Here is a 23,482-nt window from a genome sequence, read left to right as displayed (position 1 = left end):
AAAAAGTTGCCCCATAGGTCTCTTTTATATATCTTTCCCCTCTCACCCTAAGCCTATGTCCTCTAGTTCTAGACTCACCCACCCTAGGGAAAAGACTTTGCCTATTTGCCCTATCCATACCCCTCATAATTTTGTAAACCTCTATTTTGTACCCCTCATAATTTTGTAAACCTCCCTCAGCCTCCGACGCTCATTTCCTGCAGACGAAGGCTTGTTCAGCCTCTCCCTATAGCTCAAATCCTCCAACCCTGGCAACATCCTTGTAAATCTTTTCTGAACCCTTTCAAGTTTCACAACATCTTTCCGATAGGAAGGAGACCAGAATTGCACGCAATATTCCAACAGTGGCCTAACCAATGTCCTGTACAGCCGCAACATGACCTCCCAAATCCTGCACTCAATACTCTGACCAATAAAGGAAAGCATACCAAACACCTTGTTCACTATCCTATCTACCTGCGATTCCACTTTCAAAGAGCTATGAACCTGCACTCTGAGGTCTCTTTGATCAGCAACACTCCCTAGGACCTTACCATTAAAAGTGTATAAGTCCTGCTAAGATTTGTTTTCCCAAAATGCAGCACCTCGCATTTATCGGAATTAAACTCCATCTGCCACTTCTCAGCCCATTGGCCCATCTGGTCCAGATCCTGTTGTAAGGGTGCATACAGGGATCATAATCTAAATATAAGGGGTAAACCTTTTAGGACTGAGATAAGGAGAAATGTCTTCAGAGTGCTGAGCCTGTGGAATTCACTGCCACAGAAGGTAGTTGAGGCCAAAACAATGTGTTTTCCAGGAGGTGGCAAAAACAGCTACTGAAGCTAAAGGAATCAAAGGATTAGAGTAGAGTATTGAGTTCAATGATCAGGCTTGAAAATAGTGAATGGTACAGCAGGCTCAAGGAGTCTGGTTGCCTACTACTGCTCCCACCTTCTATGTTACTATGTTACTTCCCCTCCTGGGAGTGTAAGATGTAGAGGGCAAAATCCCAGAATAAGGGGTCACACAGCAAAGAAGAATTTGTTCACAGGCTCTGAACCTGTGGAATTCTTTACCACAGAAGACAATGGAGGTTTGGTCTTTAAGCAGATTTAAGTTGAGATAGACAGATTTTTAATCAGTAAGAGAATCATGGGTTATAGGGAAAAAGCAAGAAAGTGGAGTTCCGCATTTTACCAGAGTAGCGAGGAGAGAAGGAGTGGTGAAGCGAGGGTTGCCGGGAAGGGTGAGTTTTCCCGCATTAAAAGGGACTTAACTTGGGAGTCGGGCCTCCATTTGCCGAGAGGTGCAAGGAAGGAGCGAAGGAGTTCTGGGAAGTCATATATTTGTGTGGTTGCGTTATCCGAAACGCTACTTGGGTAGTGTCTCCCGCTCATCATCCTCCTCTAGCCAAAAAAAAAGGACCTGTGCGCCAGATTGGTAAGGTAACGAGTTTTGTTTTTAATTCCTTACTTTTTCAACAGTCTCTTTGGGAATTTAGAATAGTGGGAATGGAGGTGAGGGCAGTTGAATGTTCCTCCTGCAGAATGTGGGAGGTAAGGGTCACAACTAGTGTCCCTGATGACTATATCTGCGGGAAGTGCACCTAACTCCAGCTCCTCGAAAACCGCGTTAGGGAACTGGAGCTGGATGAACTTCGGATCGTTCGAGAGGCAGAAGCATAGGATGGGGAAGGAAACTGCAGGGGATAGGCATATTAGAAATGTGGAGCTTATTCAAGGAAAAGCTACTGTGTGTCCGAGATATGTATATACCTGTCAGGCAGGGAGGAAGTGTAGAGCGTGGGAGCTGTGGTTTACGAAGGAAGTGGAATCTCTGGTCAAGAGGAAGAAGGCGGCTTATGTTAGGACGAGATGTGAAGGCTCAGTTAGGGCGCTTGAGGGTTACAAGGTAGTCAGGAAAGACCTAAAGAGAGAGCTCAGAAGAGCCAGTAGGAGACATGAGAAGTTGTTGGCAAATAGGTTCAGGGTAAACCCTAAGGCTTTCTATAGGTATTTAAGGAATAAAAGAATGACGAGAGTAAGATTAGGGCCAATCAAGGATAGTAGTGGGAAGTTGTGTGTGGAATCAGGAGAGATTGAGGAAGCACTAAATGAATATTTTTCAACAGTTATCAGTCTAGAAAGTGACAATGTTGTCGAGGAGATTACTGAGACACAGGCTACTAGACTAGGTGTGATCGAGGTTCACAAGGAAGAGGTATTAGAAATACTGCAGAGTGTGAAAATAGATAAGTCCCCTGGGCTAGATGGGATTTATCCTAGGATCCTCTGAGAAACCAGGGAGGAGATTGCTGAGCCTTTGGCATTGATCTTTAAACCGTCATTCTCTACAGGAATAGTGCCAGAAGACTAGACAGCAGATGTGGTTCCTCTGTTCAAGAAGGGGAGTAGAGACAACCCTGGTAATTATAGACCAGTGAGCCTTACTTCAGTTGTTGGTAAAGTGTTGGAACAGGTTATAAGAGATAGGATTTATAATCATCTAGAAAATAATAATTTGATTAGGGATAGTCAGCACGGTTTTGTTCAGGGTAGGTCATGCCTCACAAACCTTATTGAGTTCTTTCAGAAGGTGACCAAACAGGTAGATGAGAATAAACTGGTTGATGTGGTGTATATGGATTTCACCAAGGCGTTCAATAAGGTACCCTACAGTAGGCTATTGTACAAAATGCGGAGGAATGGGATTGTGGGAGATATAGCAGTTTGGATCAGTAATTGGCTTGCTGAAAGAAGTGGTGGTTGATGGGAAATGTTCATCCTGGAGTCCAGTTACCAGTGGTATACCGCAAGGTCGGTGTTGGGTCCACTACTGTTCGTCATTTTTATAAATGAACTGGATGAGGGCGTAAAGGGTGGGTTAGTAAATTTGCAGATGACACTAAGGTCGGTGGAGTTGTGGATAGTGACGAAGGATGCACTTGGAGTATTGTGTACAGTTCTGGTCATTGCATTATAAGAAGGATGTGGAAGCTTTGGAAAAGGTGCAGGGGAGATTTACTAGGATGTTGCCTGGTATAGAGGGAAGATCTTACAAGGAAAGGCTGAGGGACTTAAGGCTGTTTTCGTTAGAGAGAAGAATGTTGAGAGGTGACTTAATAGAGACATATAAGATAATCAGAGGGTTAGATAGGGTGGACAGGGAGAGCCTTTTTCCAAGTATGGTGACGGCGAGCATGAGGGGGCATAGCTTTAAATTGAGGGGTGATAGATACAGGACAGATGTCAGAGGTAGTTTCTTTACTCAGAGAGTAGTAAAGGTATGGAATGCTTTGCCTGCAACGGTAGTAGATTCGTCAACTTTAAGTACATTTAAGTCGTCATTGGACAAACAAATGGATGCACATGGAATAGGTTAGATGGGCTTCAGATTGGTATGACAGGTCGGCGCAACATCGAGGGCTGAAGGGCCTGTACTATGCTGTAATGTTCTATGTTCTAATGTTCTATGTTCTATTATCTGATCAGCCAGCATCTCATCGAATGGCAGAGCAAACCTGATGAGCTTAATCTGCCCATTTCTACTCTTCTGTCTTATAGTCATAAGCTCAACAATCATATTACTTAATACCTCATTCAACTCAAGATATTGAGCAATTCTTCAACATTTACAAGATGATTAAAAGGTTATATTTAGTTCCTTCAACTTCAATACCCAATATATACACACACACACACACACACACACACAGACACACACACACACAGACACACAGACACACACACACACACCAAAAACAGCAAATTGTCCAAAAGGTTCTTCACAATTAATTAAATTTAGCCATTATTAGTCTCTAATGTTTCACATGGGACTTATAATTATAACCTTCATGAGAGGCTTCTGTTTGTGGTTGATTAGGCTGCATATATCAAGAAAACACACTACTTACCTCAGACCTGAGCTGTTGCTGCTCCATGGCAATGATGATGGCCTGAGGGTTGGAGGCCAAATTTTCTTCAGATTCTTTAAAACTTGGGGAAGTCCCTACACCTCCACTCACAAAACTAACAATGTTTTCAATGAATGCATGTATTCCAAGAGACTGATTCAGATCAAAATCAGCAGCATTGTACAGGTGAGAAGAATCATACGGCCAATCTCTACTAGATTTCAGCCGCGCCCAAGTGGCTCTCAGTGAATCTGTTGGGCCATAAAGAGGTCCTGTGGAGTATGAAATGATGGAAATAAGACTAAATTCATACAGAACATTTTGTGAACAAATACATTCTCGTCAATTTATACCATAACAAGCAGACCAAAAAAACCATGCAGAAAGCAAAATTAAAATAAAAAAACTGCCAGAATCTTACTTCTTTTATTGCAATAACATGATAGTAGGGAGAAAATGGGAATAATTGGCCATCTGTGCCAGTCTTGAAGATTCCTAGCTGACATTTTTTTGGGAAGCACTGTTGTATAAGCACATTGCAAACCTAAACAAAACACAAGGGAACTTCCGGAATTAAAACTGGTATATATAGTGATACAGGTAACAATAACCGTAACATCTAGTCATTACATTGCTTAAGCTGTGACTTTCTGCTGAGGCAAAGCAGCACCACCACAAAAAAACCACCCAACCTACTGGTCTCACAATTATGGTGCATAACAGATGGGACAAACCAATGCTGCAACAATTAAGGGACAGTATATACTGTACATGGCATAATATATGTAGGCAAGCTTAAAGCTTTAAAAAGGGTAAACATGCCATCATTTACTTGCTTGCAGCTCCTCTTGTTTCTGGGACTCAACTGGCCAACAAGGAGTAAACACACTACCACATAAAATCAGAAGACAAAAGGAGACATTTGATACAGCACATGCTTGGAAAGTTTGTGTGTGAAGCAGCTGACTGCTTTGGGCATTAAATAACTATAAGAAAGTCTGTTCAGCCATTAGAAGATTGCACACAAACATTTCAAACTATCTTGGAGAATTGTTACTGCCATACAAAGCATTATTTCTCAGGCAATTTTATACTGAACATTCTTGCTCAGCTAATATAGTGCATTAAATAATGTTAAGATATACAAAAATATCATTGAACTAAATTTAAGCTCGAGTCCAGTGAAGTGTTTACCAGTTTACATTACGGGCTCTTTCACATTATGCACAAAGCATATCCTCCAATTTCCTGTTTTTCCCCCGAAACACAAAAACTATCGATGGGCACGGTGGCACAGTGGTTAGCACTGCTGCCTCACAGCGCCAGAGACCCGGGTTCAATTCCCGCCTCAGGCGACTGACTGTGTGGAGTTTGCACGTTCTCCCCGTGTCTGCGTGGGTTTCCTCCGAGTAATCCGGTTTCCTCCCACAGTCCAAAGATGTGCAGGGTCAGGTGAATTGGCCATACTAAATTGCCCGTAGTGTTAGGTAAGGGGTAAATGTAGGGGTATGGGTGGGTTTCGCTTCGGCGGGTCGGTGTGGACTTGTTGGGCCGAAGGGCCTGTTTCCACACTGTAATCTAATCTAGACACAAATATGCAGAGTCAAGGTAACTGATGGTACGAGTACATTTGCTGCAGGCTTGAGTAAAACGTATGCTTGAAATTAACCAGAGAATAGGATGAAAAATCCTCCAATTTGCCCATAAATGGCACCAAAATTAAAAAATGAAGATTATAAAACTAAAACAATACAACAACACTTAGAAAAAGTAACAAAAATGAACATTGCCAGTTCTGGTTAAACTGATACATTTTACTAGAATTTTTCAGCATTATATTCACATCTAAATTTCAAAAGCAGCAGAGAGATCTACATATGACTCACCTCGCTTTCTCTGAACTGATGCCAAATCTAAGTCCGCATCTACATATCTTCTGGAGCTCTTTCAAAAGATAGAACAATAAATTAAATTCACAAGTCATTAACAACCAAAAAGGCAAACTATATTTCAATTTAAAAATAGAGCCTACCAACAACTTGTAACTATATCTTTTAGCTTGAGTTTACTCTTAACAGAATGGTCAAGCTCAAGGAACCACTGAAAAATATCATAATTACCTTACATCAAAGACATATCAGAAATGACTTCCAGACTACTCAGATCCCTTGACATCATGGTAGCCCACAAACCTCGCAACACACTTAAACAGCGACTAATGAACCTAAAGGACTGAATAGATACCACCAACAAAACTAACGTCAATTACAAGATACCATTCAAGAACTGTAAAAAAAATACATCGGACAAACTAGCAGGAAACTTGCCACCAGGATACACGAATACCAACTGGCCACCAAAAGATACGACCCACCCTCACTAGTTTCTACACGTACAGACAAAGAAGGAGACTACTTTGACTGGGAGAACACACATCTTAGGACAGGCGAAACAAAGACATGCACGAGAATTCTTAGAGGCATGGCATTCTAACCAGAACTCCATCAATAAACACATCGACTTGGATCCTATCTACCTTCCCTTGAAAAAAAGAACTGGAAATGACATCACCCACCTTAAGAAACCAAGATCTATAAATAGAGAGGCTGGACATACCACCAGCGTTTCACTACAGACTTTCACTGATGATGTTACCTAGTATGGTGACGAAATGTCTGAAAACAACCTTCAAGCTCAGCGAGCTAACTTACTTACTAATCATCAACCTGAACTACAAATCTTCTCAAAAATCGCTAAATATCATAATTGTCAGAGCTAATTCTCCATTGTGAGGCACAAACACAAGTGCTGACTAGTAATTAAAAACTAAAATCTAATTAAGCTGATTAAAATGTTAACCTTCAATTTTGCCTCTAATTGCTTCTAAAATCAATACAATCACAATATTGTTTGCAAATTTATTAATAATGATACCATCCAAAAATATTGAGGACACAAATTCTGTTTTCCTAAATCTGGAGTCACACAAATCTCCTGTACTTTCAAACAGCCACATGCTTAGTAATATCTCATCTATTTCTTTTAAACTCCATAAAGTACAAGCTCAATGTACTCGATCTCTTCTCATAAGAAAATCCCTCCATATTGTAATCAACCAAATGAATCTTCTCTGGACTGCCCTAGTATCACTGTATCATTCCTTACATGAGGTGACCAAAGTTTTCAGTATTCCAGGTATGGTCTGATTAGTGCCTTCAGTTTTAGCAAGGCCTCCTAATTTTTACAGTCCATACCCTTAAAATAAAAAGTCAACATTCCATTTGTCTTCCCTATCACACTAACCTGAATGAGAGTCTTTTGCAAATCATGCATCAAAATCCCAAATTCCTGTGTGCTGCAGCTTTCTGAAGTCCTTTCTTTAAATAATATTCAGTTCTTCTATTCTGCCCGCCAAAGTACGTAACCTCACATATTCCTACAATTTGTTCAATCATCAAAGTTTTTGTCTACTCACAACTTGTCTATGTCCCTTTCTAGAATGTGCTACTTGCTCGAATCCTCACTACTTGCTTTCCCACTTATATTTGTGTCATTTTGGTTTCCCTTTATCTATTCTGTTTGTTAGCTCCTCAGAGAACTGTAATAGATTTGTCATGTATGTTTCCCCCTGATGAAGCAATGATGACTGCTTGATTGTATCATGCACTTCTAAATGGTTTGGTAGTGCATTGTCACCAATCCAAAATACTTTGATTTTGCACACTAACCTCTCACATAGGACTTTAAGACCTTTCTAAAAATCTAAATATGCTCCCTCATGGATTGTACTGTTTTAGTCCTCAAAAGTCTCCAGCTATTTGTCAAACATTGCTTTCATAAATCCACTTGTTGAAGTTAATTTCACCAATACTTTGAAATAGCAATTAAATACTGTTGTTTAGTCCACTCCTGTGGCCTGAACATAAAAACAAACTGCCAAGTGTCTGTATGGTATTCTATATTGGGGAGACAGGCCGCCTACTTGCGGAGCGATTCAGGGAGCACCTCTGGGCCACCCGGACGAACCAACCCAACCAACCTGTGGCACAGCATTTCAACTCCCCCTCCCACTCCACCGAGGATATGCAGGTCATTGGACTCATCCACCGCCAAACCACAACAACCCGACGGTCGGAGGAGGAGCGTCTTATCTTCCGACTGGGAACCCTCCAACCGCAGGGGATGAACTTGGACTTCACCAGTTTCTTCATCCCCCCTCCCCCCACCTTGTCTCAGCCGGATCCTTCCAGCCCGGCACCGCCTTCCTGACCTGCAGTCTTCTTCTTGACCTCTCCGCCTCCACCCTACTCCGACCTATCACCCTCACCTTGACCTCTTTCCACCTATCACATTTCCAACTCCCCTCCTCCAAGTCCCTCCTCCCTACCTTTTATCTTCTCCTGCTGAACACTCTCTGCTCATTCCTGAAGAAGGGCCTGTGCCCGAAACGTCGAATCTCCTGTTCCCTGGATGCTGCCTGACCTGCTGTGCTGTTCCAGCAATAAAGTTTCAACTTTGATCTCCAGCATCTGCAGACCTTACTTTCTCCTCTGTATGGTATACCATAACAAGTGTGATCAAAGCAGATCTTCTCTCCTTGCAACGACTCAGTATTTTACTCACAAATGCAAAATTGGACAGTATAAAAGCTGAGGTCAAATATCTCCTCAGAGAGTGAGATCATAATAAAGTCAGCAATTTCACTCATTTCTCAATGAACAATATCACTTGAATTCTGATCTATCTGCCCACTTGTCTGACATCAGTGCATGGCCCATGATAAGAGAAAAGGAGATATAAAATAACTTGAAAAAACAAAGTTCACATCTCTGCAGGAAAAATGTCAATAAACATACCTCCCAATATTATCAAGAATTAAAAGAAAAACTAATACTGGTTCATTGAAAGCATCCATGGAGAGAAAGTAAGCTAACGTTTTGAGTCTAGATGACTGTTGTTCAGAGCTTGCTTTCTCTCCATGGATGCTGCCTAACCCATTGTGATCTCCAGAACTTTTGTTTTCACCTCACAGACTTCAACTCCGCGATACTTAAAAAATCTACCAACCTCCTCTTTAAACACTTCAATAAACATACCTCCCAATATTATCAAGAATTAAAAGAAAAACTAATACTGGTTCATTGAAAGCCCTCCCAAAACCCATCAAAAACTGACCTGGTTGCAGTTCGATATAATTTTTCTCAAATCTTGAGCTCTGGCTCGTAACTCCTGAATAATGCTACAGTAAGTCAATCAACTGAATAATTAAACTGACTTCTCCGTAGAAACACGATTAAAGGCTTTATACCTTGCTGAATTTCAAAAGTCAGTGAATAGCATCTACATGTGTGGGAGCATTCACTGGTTCAAATACCCGATTAAGAAGAACAAGAGAAACAGGCAGAAGTAAGCATTTCAGTCCCTTTAGGCTCCAGCACGCTGCAAGATCGCGGTTGATTTGCCTCATGCAACAACTCATCTTTCATGCCAACTCCTCACAAACATCAATGCAGGAGCACATTATTGCATATGCTGAAATCTAAACCAAAAAAATGCTGGAGATTAATGAATCAGGCAGCATCCATGGAGAGAAAGCAAGCTCTGAACAACAGTCATCTAGACTCAAAACGTTAGCTTACTTTCTCTCCATGGATGCTGCCTAACCCACTGTGATCTCCAGAACTTTTGTTTTCACCTCACAGACTTCAACTCCGCGATACTTAAAAAATCTACCAACCTCCTCTTTAAACACTTTCAATGTTCTGACCTCCACAACTCTCTATGGTAGGGAATTCAAATTGTTCATTACCCTCAAAAGAAATTTATCTGCGTTTCAGTTTTAAATGAATCTCCCTTTATTCCGTAACTATATCCTGCAGTTCGGGATTCCCCATTAGTGGAATTCTTCTTAGCATATATCCTGTTAAGCCGTTCTCAGAATCTTGCATGCTTCAATAAAGTTCTTTTAAACATAGTACAGTCCGCACAGTAAATGCCCTTCAGCCCTCGTTATTGTGCCGACCTTTTATTCTACTCTAACCAAACTAACCAAATATCCCACATTTTACTATCATCCAGCTGCCTACCCAAGAGCTGCTTAAACGTCTCTAACGTATCTGACTCTACTACTACTGCTGGTAGTGCATTCCACACACTGATGCCCAACCTGTCATTTGCCCTCCTGGGATCAATTCAGTAAATCTACTTTGAAGTGCCTCCAATGCCAAAACATCCGCTGTTTCTTATAAAATGGGTGTCAAAACTGTATCCAAGAGGCCAGATGCAGCCTCACCAACTCTCTTATAGTTGTAACAATACTTTCCTATGTTTAAAATCTAACTCCCTAGCAAAAAGGCCAAAATTCCATTTGCCTTCTTAATTATTTGCAGCACCTGCATGTTAATGCTTTGAGTTTCATGCACATGAACACCCAAATCCATGTGAACTGCATTTTTTGGAGTCTCTCTCCATTTAAATGATAGTCTGCTTTTTGATTCTTCCTTGTGCTATGACTTCATACTTGCCTATATTAAAATACATCTGACAACTTTCTTGTCCACTCCCTCAATCTATCTATCCCCTTGTATTCATTATATCCTCATCACAACATGCCCTCCTACCTATTTTTCTACCTTCAGCAATTCTGGATACATTACACTCTGGCCCTTTTTCCAAGTCATTAATACAGACATTTTAGAAAGGCATAAGTCTTTCAGACAATACATTAATCCCAACTCTACATCTTGTATGTCATCTAATCCTCAAGCCAAGCTAATACATTACCTCCAATACTGTGAGCTCCGATCTTGTACAATAAACATTTATGTGGTACTTTATCGGATGACTTTTCGAAATCCAAATACATTACTAAAATTAACTCGGATTGTTAAACCTTCAAAGAATTCCAGCAAATTTGTCAAACATGATTTCCTTTTCACAAAACCATATTGGCTCTTCAACAACTGGTGTTCGATAACAGAACACATTTATTTCAGTGTAAAAACCAGCAGATATTCCACTCTAAAGTGTGTTATAGATACAACACATTTGCTGTTAAAATTCCATAAGCTTTTATCCTTTATAGGTTTGTAGGCTTCTTAGTAAGCCTGCAGCAAATGCATGCAAGAGCTCATGACTACAGCCATAGGTCTGAAGGTTGAGAGTTAAAGTCAACTTCACAGACACAGGCTATGTTACCCTTACCCGGATTTGAGATTGGTGCTGTGGTAGTTTGTACATTTCAGCCACGTCGTCTTTAAGTTTTATGCACTGGCCCTGATTAAAGTTGAGGTGGAAAGGTTTACTAAAAACCCTGCTGGATCTGAATCTAGTTCAGTACCCTAGTTCCTCCTCCTAGCAGTTTGCCTTGCTTAAATTCCTACATGCTCTAAGTCATGTTCAAATGCCAGAGCAAATCCTATCAGGCCATCTATGTCTGGAAGTAACTTCTTTCAGTACAATATGTCATTCTACACCTTGTACAGTGCCAAACTTTAAACAAGCTTATAAAACCTGAAGCAAAAGTACACAATTGTACTAGCAGCCAGATGAAATAATTCAGAGACTAATTAATAAGCATTTAATGATCCTATTAGAGTGCTATCCTTGCATGCTGTTTCATGCAGCATTCAACTGTACAAGGTTGAGACTAGGTGTGACCATTTCAAAATGCAGTGGTGACTTGCTATCAATGCTGCACAGAGATACCATCATGGTCTGGCTGCTCTGCATGATGCCCAGAATCACACATGGAAACCATTTAGTATGATGGTACCCTATAACTTTCCATGGAAGTGTGAACACATATTTCATAGATACATGCAGCACAGGAAATGCCCTTCGGCCCATCGAATCTCCACCAACAAAACTACCACTAAAGGTGCGCTAATCCCATATCCCTGAATGTTATGGTATCTCAAGTGCTGATCCAAATATTTTTTAATGGTTGTAAGTTTTCCAGACTCCACAAACTTCTAGGCAGTGCATTCCAGATTTCCATCACCCGCTGAGTGAACAGGTTTTTTTTTAAACCAAATCCCCTTACCCTAAAACTATATCCGACCCTCAACCAAAAGGAACAGTTACTCTCTATTCACCCTGCCCATACCTTTCATAATCTTAAAAATCACACAACACCAGGTTATAGTCCAACAGATTTAATTGGAAGCACACTAGCTTTCGGAGCGACGCTCCTTCATCAGGTGATTGTGGAGGGCTCGATCGTAACACAGAATTTATAGCAAAAATTTGCAGTGTGATGTAACTGAAATTATACATTGAAAAACTGATTGTCTGTTAAGCCTTTCATCTGTTAGAGTACATTGATAGTTTCACTTCTTTCATGTGTAAATCACAAAACCCTTTTTTTTAAAGTTGCATTCTCGGGTTAGCTGTTAACAATGGTGATAGCTAGACAATATGTTGTATAATTTCAGTTACATCACACTGCAAATTTTTGCTATAAATTCTGCGTTACGATCGAGCCCTCCACAATCACCTGATGAAGGAGCATCACTCCAAAAGCTAGTGTGCTTCCAATTAAACCTGTTGGACTATAACCTGGTGTTGTGTGATTTTTAACTTTGTACACCCCAGTCCAACACCGGCATCTCCAAATCATTTCATAATCTTATACACCTCAACCATGTCCCCCTTAGTCTTTTCTGCTCTAAAGAAAACAATCCATTCCTATGTAGTCATGGATCATTATAGCTCAATTGCTCTATCGCAGGCCACATCCTGGTGAACCCTTCTCTGTAATCCCTCTTGTGCTAGCACATTTTTCTTGCACCAGAACCGCACACAGTACTCCAGCTGTGGCCTAATCAATGCTCTGTACAACTACAACGTTACCTCCTTCCTCTTATACTTTAAGCCACAACTGAAGAAGGCAAATGTCCCATATGCCTTATTCACATGTTCTGCTGACTTCAGGGATCTGTGAATAATTACTCTAAGCTTCCCAGTGTCCTGCCATTCAAAAAATATTCCTTCGCCATGATTCTTCTTCCTTGTACTTATCAGGATTAAATACCATCTGCCACTGGTCTGCCCAACTGACCAACCCATCTATATCTTCCTGCAACATACAACTATCTGGTGCCTCTCAGCAACAGTGACCCAGGTTCAAATCCACCCTCAGATGACTGTCTGTATGGACTTTGCTATATTCTCCTCATTTTGCGAGAGTTTCCTCCAGGTGCTCCAGTTTCCTCCCACAGTGCAAAGATGTGCAGGTTAGATGGATTGGCCATGCTAAATTGCCCACAGTATCCAGGGATATACAGGCTAGGTGGATCAGTCATTGGAAATGCAGAGTTACAAGGACAGGGTATTTTGGAATGGGGTGGGGGGGGCAAGGGTAAACACTGGGTGGGATACTCTTCAGAAGATCTGTGCTGACTCGGTGAGCCAAATAGCCTGTTTCCACACTAGGGATTCTATGATTCCCCACTATTAATCATTCTACCAAACTTGGTTCTTCTGCAAACTTGCTTAACATTCCCTCACATTTTCATCTATATCAGTTCTGTATATATCAAACAATAAGGATTCCAGGACTGTTCCTTGTTGTATATCACTGGACACCAGCCTCCAGTCACTTAGACAGCCTTCTGCCTCTACCCTTTGTGCCCTCTTACTCAGTCAGTTTCTGATTCCATCCTTCTCTGTTTATTGCAGTAACGTTCCTCAACTTTACATGCTTTAACCTTCTCAATCAGTCTCCCTTGTCAAAAGCTTTGCTAAAATCCATATAACTACATGAACTGCACTGTCCTCATCCACACATTTGGCATTTTCAAAAGATTCTGACGTTTGTTAGGCCTGACCTTTCTCTGACAAAGCCATGTTGAATATTCCTAATTAGCCCATGATTTTCCAAGTGGGTATTAATTTGCTCCTTCAGAATTTTCTCCAATAGTTTCCCTACTACTGGCATGAAAGTCAGCAGTCTGTATTTTCCTGGTTTATCTTCTTAAAAAGTGGAACCAGATTAGCTGTCCTCCAACCCTCTGGTATGGCCCCCATGGCTGGAGAGGAATTAAAACTTTGTGTCAGATCCCCTGCAATTTCCTGCCATACCTCCCATCACAATCTGTGGTGCAATTCAACCAGGTTAGGGGTTTTGTCTGATTTTAAGCATGGGAGAGCCTCCAATACCTCCCAATTTCCTTTGTCACCTCGTGCAAGTTCCTCAGTTTGTTTCCCTGAAACATGTACATACGGTCTCCCTTTCCAGAGTGAAGACCAAGAGAAGTATTCACTTAAGAACTTTTCACTATCCTGCAATTTCACACACAAGTTATCCCCTTAGTTCCTAATGGGTCTACTCTTTTCCCGGTTAGCCTCTTCCCTTTAATGCATTTGTTCAATATTTTAACAAATCTAATCCTAATCTTGTTTGAAATTCCTTTTTCATGCTTTTTGTTCTTCTATTTGCTTTCTTAAGTTCTCTAATGCATTTACTTTATTCCTATAGGGTAGCAGCTGAATTGCTCCCTTGGACTTGCTCAAAGCCTTCTTCTTTTTCCTCATCCAATCGTGAATTGACCGAGACATCCAGGGTTCTTTGAACTTATTGTTTTTAAATTTCCCTTTAAAGGATACATGTTGGATCTGTCCTCTCTTCAGCTCCTTTTTGAATGCCCCCGACAGCTCCGCTGTAGACTTACCCACATTGAGCTGTTCCCAGACAACTATGTCCAGGTCCTGTCCTTTATTTTAATAAAATCTGCCTTCCCCCAACCTGAAGCCATATCTTTCCTTGTCTAGAACAAGTTTGAACTGTAGTGTGGTGTGGTGGGTATTGCTAAAAGGTTCGTCCACTGCCACATCGAACACTTGTCCAGCATCTTTCCCCAAAACCAGATCCGGCACTGCACAATCCCTTCTTTGGCCTTCTGCACGTTGATACAACAATTTCCCTGGTTACATTTCAAGCAATCTGCCCCCTCTAAACCCTTAACACTATGACTATCTCAGTTTATGATGGGAAAGTTGAAATCCCTTCACAAAATTGCCCAATTATCACTCTTCCACACCTCCATGAACTGTCTACCTACTTGCACCTCTAATTCCCGCTGACTCTATGGAGGCCTATAGTACATTCCCAGCCAAGTGCCTGTCCTCTTAACATTCCCAAGTTCTACCCCTAAAACCTTGTTGAGCTCCTTTTAACAATACCTTGTTTGAGCTCCTTTTATTGCAGTAATTAACTCGTTAATTAATAGTGCTACACCACCACCCTTTCTACATCTTCCTCTGTCTCGCCCAAAGATCCTATATCCCAGAATGTTAAATTGCCAGTCCTCAACCATGTTTCTGTAATGGTAACAATATCATACTTCAATATGTCAATCCATGCCATTAACTCATTAGTCTTAATAAAGAGCAAAAGAACTGCAGATGCTTCAAATCAGAAGTTGCTGGAAAAGCTCAGCAGGTTTATCTGTTAAGAGAAATCAAAATTAACATTTCGGGTCCAGTGACCCTTCCTCAGTTCTGAGGAAGAGTCACTAGACTCTAAACACATTTCTGATGAAGGATTTATGCCCGAAATGACAACTCTCCTGCTCCTCGGATGTTGCATGACCTGCTGTGCTTTTCCAGCGCCACATTTTTCGACTCTGACTCTCCAGCTTCTGCAGTCTTCACTTTCTCCTAGTAACACGATGTGTCATTGATATTCTGTGTCCCCTCCCCCACCAGACTAGTTTAAACCTAACAGCACTAGCAAACCTTCATACCAGGATGCTGGTCCCAATGTGGATCAGGTGCAAACCTTCCTACTTTCCTCAAAAATGGTCCAAGTGATCCAGGAATCTAAACTCTTGCACCAAGTCTTGAGCCAGGCATTCATTTGCCCTATTTCTATACTCACTAGCATGTGGCAAATTCAGAATGTATTTTGCAAATTTGGTGGTCACGAACACCCAAAAAATGGGGGTTGTCTTGACAGAATTGCCTCTCCCCTCCTCAAGGATCTTGACACTTAACTTCAACAATAGGACTTTCCCTGGATATAAAAAAGTTTCCTCGCTTGCACATTTTTGACAGATGAAGGACTTTTGCCCGAAATGTCGATTTTACTGCTCCTCGGATGGTGCCTGAACTGCTGTGCTCTTCCAGCACCACTAATCCAGAATCCATTTTTGACCAGTCTAGCTTTCATGGATGGAATTAACAAGTTTCATATCTTCAGGACTTTGAAACATATGCGACATTGGAATCTTGCAACCAAAAACATAACTGGATTCATAAACTGAAATAATCCCATACAGCCATGGCTCAGTTGCTCTCACTTCTGAGTCAGACATTTGTGGGCTCAAGTCCCACTGCAGGACAGTTACAGAACTATTGCTAGGCTCTCTTGGATTGAGGCAAAATATCCACTGCCCTACTTTAAAGAAAAGCAGGAATTTCTGGTCAATACTTATCTGTCAAATCAACACCACAGAAACAGAAGATCTGGTCATAGTCATCATGCTGTTTATTTGACCTGTCTGTGCACAATTTGCTGCTGCACTTGCTACAACATAATAGTGACAGTATTTACTACATTGGCTACAAGGTAGCTGCTGTACAAGTCACTATAAACTCTATCGTGGCATTTTTAAAAAATTATTATTCTACCAATCTGCACAGCTGAAATACTTACAAATGCACAACTTTCCTCATCAGATTCAGGCTGAGACAAGTCGGATTCACTTCTCGACTTAGTTAGTTTGTAGGTTGAATTTGATAGCACAGGATGGCTTTCTGCTGTCAAACTTTCACTCCTGGAACAAATAAATCCAGTTATCATTAAAGTTCTCTCCAAACTTCAAATTAAATCACACTTTCAAAAGATTTGTCAAATTTTAATTACTATTATGAAGGTAATGTTATGACAAACAGACGGCAGAACCAAATCAGCTCTTCTATCTCTGCATTAATACAGTAAAATTACAACCTTTGAAGACCCTTAAAATTGATCCCAATGGTTCCTAACCAGACTTTTGCATAACCAATTCCAGACTCTGCAGATACTCAGTTCCAGGCACTCATTTGCATCTTAAAAGTCTAACAATTTATAAACAATACAATTAGCAGAGTAAAATTTTACTATCTATGCTTTAAACCCAAACCTTTGTTTTCAGCCCCATTCACACATCAGACAGACAACAAACAGTTAAGAGATAACTAAAAGAAAATTGAAGAAACTAGTCAGATTAGTTAAGTAGTTTCCCATTGTACTGTTCTACAGGCATAGATGACGGTTTTGTTAGATTTTTTTGAAATTTTATTCAGTTCACTCAGATAAAAGTAGTTATCCTTGTAACTCCCTCCACTGCATGTCAGACTAACCAACTCCTCCATGAGGTCACAGTTACCATACATTTTATGCCACGCAGAAAGTCTTTTGCACATTTGCTAGAACCAATTCCCAGGTACAGACCTTGTTAATAGTCAACTTCAGCCATCTGTTCAAACATCATGCTCTTCCCTGACGATGTAACATCTCTAGAACACTTTAAACACAAACCAACCTGCAAGTAACTTCCAGGCTTGGCCTCTTGAATAAACAAAAGCTTGTTTTGTCCATTTTCCTTTTAACACAAGCTATTCCTCACAGTCCAAAAGTTTCCTTTAACTCACAGTGCCCAGTTCACATCTCCAAACAAAAACTGATAAACAAATAGAATAAAAATAATGAATAATAAAGAATGCCCAACAGCAGTACTGTTATTTGAGAACTTGTGTTCTAAAGTGGAAGAAAAATGAATTGTAGTGTTTCGGTTCTGTGAAGAGTTGATCCTTCTTTTTTGCTAATCAGTCAAAGTAATTTTGAACAGAATTAGGTGTTCACATCATCTATGATGTGAGAGAAGGAGGTAGAAACAGGCTCATGCAGAAGGAAATGTCCCATAACCAGAATGCTGTTATTGACATTCTCCAAACAGTGAGATCTGAGAATAAATACCAGGCTGCACAGATGTCAGTGAGAAGAAAACTCCAGATAAAAGGCTGTGGGGTCAGAAAAAAAGACATCCGAGAAGCCTGTTTCAAACACGGGTTCAGAAATACAGAAATAGCAGCTTGTTTCAAGGATCTCAGGGTGAAATGTTAATTAAAGAAAGCAGCACTTAGTGAATGTATGCTTATTTTCCGAAAAGACACCAATAACAGCCATGGCAGCTGAGCAAGAATCTTTAGTTTGAAGGTAGTATTGACACTTGACAATGATTTAAGTGTTTCTAAGGGCATTGCTGGGACAATAGAGATGAATCTTTTTTTCTGATGAGAAAGCGCCAATAGTTATTGCACAGTGTAATTCAGTTCATGTTTCTCTTCACGTTGTTTTATCAAAATACTTTGAGAACTTATTGTGAATATGTTCAATGACTGAATGATAAACAAAAATATAAAGACATCCTCTATCAAGCCAGGCTTGACTCTGGGATCTGACTTGTCCAGTAGAAGAATCAACTGAAGTCATAACATTCAGTAAATCAAAAAAGACAGTCAAGTTTGTCCACATAACTAGTAACACAATAATCGGGATATAATTTCATTTAAATTATTCTTGCAATGTCTAGAACATACTGTAACATTTGTGCGAAACTAAAAGAGGGGGTCAATTTAAAATGGAAGTGAGAAGACAATTCTTCAGCCAGAGAGTGGTGGGCCTGTGAAATTCATTGCCTCGGAGCACATTGGAGGCTGGGACGTTAAATGTCTTCAAGGCAGAGATTGATAAATTCTTAATCTCGCAAGGAATTAAGGAATACGGGGAATGTGTGTGTAAGTGGCATTGAAATGCCCATCAGCCATGACTGAATGGTGGAGTGGACTCGATGGGCCGAATTGCCTTACTTCCACTCCTATGTTTTATGGTCTTATACTATAAGACCATAAGAAACAGGAACAGGAGCAGGCAATTCTGCCCCTCGAGTCTGCCCTGCCACTCAATTGGATCATGGCTGATTGGATCATCCTCATGTCCACTTTCCTGCCTTTTTCCCATAACTTTGGATTCCCCTACAGATCAACAATCGAACTATTGCAACCTTAAATATAAACAAGACACTGCACTCACAGTACTCTGTGGCAAGCAGCTCCAAAGATTCTCAACCGTCAGCAGAAATGCCTCTTCTCGGTCTTAAACTGGTATCCCTTGTGACAATGCTGCTCCTTTGACAAGATTATTGTCTCCTTTTTTTTTTTGAGAGGGGTCACAAACACAGGGGTTCTGATATGTCTGATTTGTATGGGTTTTAGTGCCAATTTGATTACAGATAACAGGTACCACCTCACACAAAAGGCTTTCAAGCTTTTAAAAAAACACTGATACAATGCAAGGGGAGTGGCTAGTTCTCCCAGTTCAGTTTCTCTCTGATTTGGTTTGGTTTGGTTTTAGCAGCCTAGCTGTTTGGATTGCAGCTGCTGGTCAAGTTTTAGCTGGGAACCCAGAGAAACTGCTGGACCCAAAGAAACAGATCTATGCTGATCTTCTCTCTCTCTCTCTCTGACATCTCTCCTGTGAGAACCTGTACATAATTTACCTTTTTTTTGCTGGGGGAGTGTTTATTGTGATATTGCAAGTATTTGGAATAGCATCATTAATTTGCAATAGTCAAGGGGGCTTTTCAGATAAGTTATGTTCTTCTACATTCTGTTCACGTACAAATAAATTCTGGTTTGTTTAAAAGTGAGTGTTACAGCCAGCAGCATCACTCCCAGTACATAACACTGTTTAAAGCAACTGCAAAAGTTAGGGTCTGCGCTGCCTTCTTGAAATGTTTTGAAGGCGTCTGGCTTGGTGCATAACACCTTCAACTTTGAGACTTAAATTTCAACTCAAACATAATTTACACCTTATTTCTGACAACTTGGAAATCATAGAAACCAGAGTCATTGACCATTTTGACCTTAATATTCTCATTATGTCACACTTGTAACTGAATAACCTAAGATGGGTAGAATATACACATAACTCTGGTTTTGGCTATGGGGACTTTTATCCTATAACTAGTTCTTACCACAAAACAGTCTTACCACAAATTCAACCCAAATTCTGGGTCAGATATGTTGATGACACCTTTGTAATCATTAAAAACACGGAAATAGAGAATACACACCGGATTATCAACACCACACTCACAGGAATCCGATTCACGAGAGAGGAAGAAAAGGACAACCAACTCCCATTCCTAGACGTGATGGTACAGAGAACACCAAACGGAGAATTCACCACTAAGGTACACAGGAAAGCCACACACACAGACCAAGTCCTGAACTATGAAAGCAACCACCCCAATACACACAAACGAAGATGCATCAAGACACTATTCAAAAGGGCCACAACACACTGCAGCACACCAGAACTGCAAAGAGAGGAAGAGGAACACCTATACAAGGTATTCGCAAAAAACGGATATCCTCACAATTTCATCAACAGATGCCTAAGGGAGAGACAACAGAACGAGGACATGCCGCAAACCAAAGGACTAGCCACACTACCATACATCAGGAGCATCTCAGAACTGACAGCCAGACTACTGCGACCACTAGGACTTATAACAGCACACAAACCAACAGCCACTCTCAGACAACAACTCACCAGAACGAAGGACCCGATACCCAGCATGAGCAAAACTAATGTAGTGTACAAAATCCCATGCAAGGACTGCAAAAACACTATATAGGACAAACAGGAAGACAGCTAACGATCCGCATCCACGAACATCAACTAGCCACGAAACGACACGACCAGCTATCTCTAGTAGCCATACACGCAGACGACAAGCAACATGAATTTGACTGGGACAACACTACCATTATAGGGCAAGCGAAACAAAGAACAGCCAGGGAATTCCTAGAAGCTTGGCACTCATCCACAAATTCCATCAACAAACACATAGACCTGGACCCAATATACCGGCCACTACAGCGGACAGCTGAAACTGACAACCGGAAGCGGCAAGGACAGGCCACTATAAATGCCGGAGGAAACACCACAGAAGCGCTTCACAGGAGGCTCCCAAGTACTGAGGATGTCACCTAGACAGGGGACGAAACGTTTGCAACAAAAACTTCCAGCTCGGCGAACAGAACCACAGCAACGAGCATCGGAGCTACAAATCTTCTCAAACTTTGAACTTAAATGTCTGTATAGACCCTTTATTCAGAGGATGATTGGAGTCTGGAAATCACTATCTGAAGAGTTGTTCAGCAAGAAATAATTGTAGTATTGTAGATTTAAGCAGTATTGATATATTAACTTGCTATGCCATTGCCTCCAGGGTTATGGGTCAAAAGATGGTAAACAGAGTTAGGTTACCAGCATGGATATGGAGTCCTCCAGCATAGAGACAGGCCCTTTGGCCCAAACTGGTCCATCTGACCAAAATATCTACCTCTGCTAACCCCATGTCCTTCTAAACCTTTCCTATCCATGTATATGTTTAAATGCCTTTTAAATGTTGTTAATATACACACCTCAACCACTTCCACTGGCAGCTCATTTCATATGCTTACCAGCCTCTGTGTAAAAAATGTTGACACTGAGCTCCCCTTTTATTTTTTCCTCTGTAACATTAAACTGATGCCCCCTAGTCCATGATTCCCCAAACCTGAGAAAAAGACGGAGTGCATTCACTGTATTCATACCTCTCATGATCTTATACACTTCTTTCAGATCCCCCCCCTCAGTTTCCTACTCTCCAAAAGAAAAAAAGTCCTACCTCTCCATCTAACTCAGACTGTTGAGTCCTGGCAACATCCGTGTAAACTTCTACACTCTTTCCAGTTTAAAAATACCCTTTCTATAGCAGGGTGATTAAAACTGAACACAACGCTCCAACTGTGGGCTCATCAATGTCCTTGTTCAACTGCGACATAACTTTCCAACATCGATACTCAATGCCTTGACTGAAGAAGGTCAGTGTGCTAAAAGCCTTCTTCACTGCCCTGTCAACTTGGATTCCATTTTCAGAGAACTGTGCACCTGAACTCCAAGGTTCCACTGCTCCGAAACACTCCTTAAGGTCCTAACATTCACCACAAAACTCCTGCCTTGATTTGATTTTCCAAATGCAAGACCTCACACGTGTCTATATTAAACTACATTTGCCATTCTCGGCCCACTTCCCCAGCTGATCAAGGTCCTGCTGTAATTTCTGACAACCTTCCTCTCTGCCCATGATACTGCCTATTTTAGTGTCATCTGCAAACTTACTAATCATGTCTTGTACATTCTCATCCAAATCATTGACATAGATAACAAACAGTAATGGGCCCAGCACAGACTAGTTACAGGTCTCCAGTCTGACAAGCCACTATTACCCTCTGCTGCCTATCATCAAGCCAATTGTGTATCCAATTTGCCAGTGCTCCCTGGCTTCCCTGCGATTTAACCTTCCAGAGCAGCTTAGCATGTGGAACCTTATCAAAGGCCTTACTGAAATCCATATAGACGATTTGACCACTCTGTGCTTGTCAACGTTCCTGGTCACTCCATCTTAGAACTCTAACAAATTTGAGAAGTATGATCGCCCATGCACAATGCCGTGCGGACTGCTCCTGTCAGCAAACCCTGCCTTTCCAAATGCATGTATATCTTATCTCTCAGAATGTTCTCAAGTTACTTATCCACCACAGATGATAGGCTTACTGGTCTATAGCTCCCAGATTTATCTTTGCAGCTCTTCTTGAATAAGGGTAAACATTTGGGCGGCACAGTGGCTAGCACTGCTGCCTCACAGCGCCAGAGACCTGGGTTCAAGTCCCGCCTCAGGCGACTGACTGTGTGGAGTTTGCACGTTCTCCCTGTGTCTGCGTGGGTTTCCTCCAGGTGCTCCGGTTTCCTCCCATAGTCCAAAGATGTGCAGGTCAGGTGAATTGGCCATGCTAAATTGCCCGTAGTGTTAGGTAAGGGGTAAATGGGTGGGTTGCGCTTCGGCGGGTCGGTGTGGACTTGTTGGGCCGAAGGGCCTGTTTCCACACTGTAATGTAATCTAATGTAATGTAATCTAATCTAATCTAATTTGCTACCATCCAGGCTTCCAGGCCTCACACTCATGGCTAACAATGATGCAAAAATACCACAGCTCCCGCAATTTCTTCTCCAACCTCTTGCTGGTTTCTTAAATATATCTGATCAGGACCAGGAGATTTATCTACCTGAATATAGAACATCGAACAATAGAGCACAGAACAGGCCCTTCAGACCACGATGTTGTGCCCCACTGATCCTCATGTATGCACCCTCAAATTTCTGTGACCATATGCATGTCCAGGAGTCTCTTAAATGTCCCCAATGACCTTGCTTCCACAACTGCTGCTGGCAACGCATTCCATGCTCTCACAACACTCTGTGTAAAGAACCCACCTCTGACATCTCTTCTATACCTTCCTCCAACCAGCTTAAAGCTGGTTTCTGCCCTGGGAAATAGTCTCTGGCTATCGACTCTATCTATACCTCTCATTATCTTGTATACCTCAATTAGGTCCCCTCTCCTCCTCCTGTTCTCCAATGAAAAAAGTCCGAGCTCAATCAACCTCTCTTTATAAGATAAGCCCTCCAGTCCAGGCAGCATCCTGGTA

General features: G+C 41.3%; 1 protein-coding gene across 4 annotated transcripts in view; it reads right to left on the bottom strand.

The window, feature by feature from the left end:
* LOC122544483 (probable E3 ubiquitin-protein ligase HERC1) overlaps nucleotides 1-23,482 on the bottom strand; it is a 248,390-nt gene that overhangs the window by 66,504 nt on the left and 158,404 nt on the right. For 3 of the 4 annotated variants that reach the window (XM_043683720.1, XM_043683722.1, XM_043683721.1), the window contains exons 24-27: nucleotides 16,554-16,674; nucleotides 5,782-5,839; nucleotides 4,317-4,439; nucleotides 3,896-4,167 (exon numbers count right to left, since the gene is read on the bottom strand). In XM_043683720.1, the coding sequence (XP_043539655.1) occupies nucleotides 3,896-4,167; nucleotides 4,317-4,439; nucleotides 5,782-5,839; nucleotides 16,554-16,674 (574 nt within the window). The remainder of the gene's footprint in view (nucleotides 1-3,895; nucleotides 4,168-4,316; nucleotides 4,440-5,781; nucleotides 5,840-16,553; nucleotides 16,675-23,482) is intronic. The other variant, XM_043683723.1, reaches the window with a different exon arrangement.

Source organism: Chiloscyllium plagiosum, chromosome 50 (assembly GCF_004010195.1).
Source record: "Chiloscyllium plagiosum isolate BGI_BamShark_2017 chromosome 50, ASM401019v2, whole genome shotgun sequence".
Classification (NCBI taxonomy): Eukaryota; Metazoa; Chordata; class Chondrichthyes; order Orectolobiformes; family Hemiscylliidae; genus Chiloscyllium; species Chiloscyllium plagiosum.
This window is presented reverse-complemented; position numbering and strand designations above follow the sequence as displayed.